Genomic DNA, 2652 nt, shown 5'->3' on the forward strand with positions numbered 1-2652 from the left:
AGTACTTAAAAAGATAGGGGTCATCCCAATAAAAGTTACGAACCTGGACCAGAAACTTCCTTTTGTCTTGTGCACCCCAGGTAGATGGAATCTCGCCCGTCACCAAGTAGTTAACAATGTTCGCATACCATGGCATCTTAGTGACGGCAAAGAGATGTTCATTGGGGAAGTCATCTCTAATAGCAGGAATTTCGGCAGAATCATTAAATTCAAGATGAGATAAGTGGTCCGCCACCACATTTTTGACTCCCTTCTTGTCCTTGATTGTCAAGTCAAATTCCTACAGGAGAAGGATCCACTTAATTAAACGCGCCTTAGCATCTTTTTTGGAAAGGAGGTACTTAAGGGCGGCATGATCTGTGAAGATGGTGATAGGTGAACCAATCAGATATGCACGGAACTTGTCGAGAGCAAATACTACAGCAAGCAACTCTTTTTCAGTAGTAGAGTAGTTCATTTGAGCACTATTCAGAGTACGGCTTGCGTAGTAGACAACGAAAGGCTTCCCCTCCCTCCGTTGACCAAGAACGGCCCCCACAGCGTAGTTACTTGCATCACACATGATCTCAAAAGGTAAGCTCCAATCTGGTGACTGCATAATAGGGGCAGAAGTCAGTTTTGCGATGAGTGTTCAGAATGCATCCTCACACTCTTGTGTCCAGTTGAACACATCATCTTTTGCTAGGAGGTTGCTTAGCAGTCTCGCTATAGATGAAAAATTCTGAATGAACCTCCTGTAGAATCCGGCGTGCCCCAGAAAAGATCGGACATCTTTAACGGCCTTGGGGGTGGGCAGGTTGGAAATGAGTTCAACCTTAGAGCGGTCGACCTCGATTCCACTTTCAGAAATAATGTGCCCAAGAACTATGCCGGATGATACTATGAAATAACACTTCTCCCAATTGAGCACAAGACCATTCTCTTCACATCTTTATAGAACGGCTTCTAAGTTGAGAAGGCATGTGTCGAATGAATCTCTGAAGACTGTCAAATCATCCATGAACACTTCCGTGCATTTTCGATCATGTCGCTAAAAATGCTCATCATACACCTCTGAAATGTGGCAGGTGCATTACACAGTCCAAATGGCATTCGCCGAAAGGCATAAGTGCCAAAAGGACATGTGAATGTTGTCTTATCCTAATCTTCTAATGCTATCTCTATCTGATAATATCCTGAATAGCCATCGAGAAAGCAATAGAAAGGATGCCCTGCCACTCGTTCTAGGATTTGATCGATGAATGGAAGTGGAAAATGGTCTTTGCGAGTGGCGGCATTAAGCTTGCGATAATCAATACACATGCGCCAACCAGTCACGACCTTTGTGGGAACTAGAGCCCCTTTCTCATTTTCCACCACAGTGACCCCTAATTTCTTTGGCACTACCTGGGTCGGACTAACCCACTTGCTATCAGCAACAGGATAAATGATGCCAGCATCTAATAGCTTGAGAACCTCATTCTTCACCACTTCTTTCATTGTTGGATTCAATCTTCTTTGAGGATCTCTTCACGGGTTAGCTCCTTCTTCCAAATGAATATGATGGGAACAAATCAAAGGATTGATCCCTTTAATGTCAGCAATCGTCCAACCCAATGCAGATCTATGTTTTTACAGCATGTTGATCAACCGCTGCTCTTGTGATGCATCGAGTTTGGAAGAAATGATAACAGGAAAGGTATCGCCGACTCCCAAAAATGCATGTTTCAATCCTTCAGGTAGTTGAGCAAGTTTCACTGTTGGGGTCTCTTCGATGGAAGGCTTTGGTTTCTCTCTCCCTTGTGGAAGTTTCTCGAAACACAGTTGCTTAAACTTAATTCCTCTGTCTTGTGAGTTGTTGAAAATGGCAGAAATGTTAGCCAACTCACAAGGACCGGAACTTTCAGATTCAGAATTTTGGAGGAGATTTTCAAGATCTTCAGAGTTGCTTTGTAGCAGAACCTCCTCCTCGACAAGTGTGTCGATCAGGAATGTTTGGTGACACTCGTCATCACCTTGTGGTTGTTTTACAATGTTGAAAACATTTACCTCGAGAGTCATATTCCCAAAAGAGATCTTCATTAGACCATTTCTACAATTAATTAGAGCATTTGCTGTCGCGAGGAATGGTCTTCCAAGGATGATCGGGATTTTTGACTCCACATCAACCACTGACTGAGTGTCCAAAACAACAAAATCCACAAGATAGTAGAACTTATCAACTTGCAATAACACATCTTCCACTATTCCTCGTGGTCTCTTAATAGATCGATCGGCCAGTTGCAGAACCACAGATGTGGGCTTAATATCGCCAAGACCTAATTACGAGTAGACTGAATAAGGCATGAGGTTAACACTCGATCCTAGGTCTAACAATGCTTGGCCGAATTCGCGTGTCCCAATGGTGCAGGAAATGGTGGGACAGCCAGGATCTCTGTACTTCAGCGGTGTCTTCTGCTTAATCACCGCGCTCACTTGTTCCGTCAAGAATACAGTCTTCCTGACATGATACTTTCTCTTTATAGTATACAAATCCTTTATAACCTTGGCGTAGGCCGGCACTTGCTTGATCACATGTAGTAAAGGAAGATTGATCTTCAATTGTGTCAAGTGCTCTAGGATCTCACTTTGGTTTTCTGGCACTTTCCCAGCAGGTCGGAGAGCCTGGGGGAA

General features: G+C 43.7%; 1 protein-coding gene across 1 annotated transcript in view; it reads right to left on the reverse strand.

The window, feature by feature from the left end:
* Window positions 1-1611: 1611 nt before the first annotated feature.
* LOC112093407 overlaps window positions 1612-2652 on the reverse strand; it is a 2347-nt gene continuing 1306 nt past the window's right edge. The window contains exons 2-3 of the mRNA XM_024171729.1: window positions 2403-2643; window positions 1612-2297 (exon numbers count right to left, since the gene is read on the reverse strand). Coding sequence (XP_024027497.1) covers window positions 1612-2297; window positions 2403-2643 — 927 coding nt within the window. The remainder of the gene's footprint in view (window positions 2298-2402; window positions 2644-2652) is intronic.

This window comes from Morus notabilis, unplaced genomic scaffold, assembly GCF_000414095.1.
Source record: "Morus notabilis unplaced genomic scaffold, ASM41409v2 Scaffold294, whole genome shotgun sequence".
NCBI classification, from domain to species: domain Eukaryota; kingdom Viridiplantae; phylum Streptophyta; class Magnoliopsida; order Rosales; family Moraceae; genus Morus; species Morus notabilis.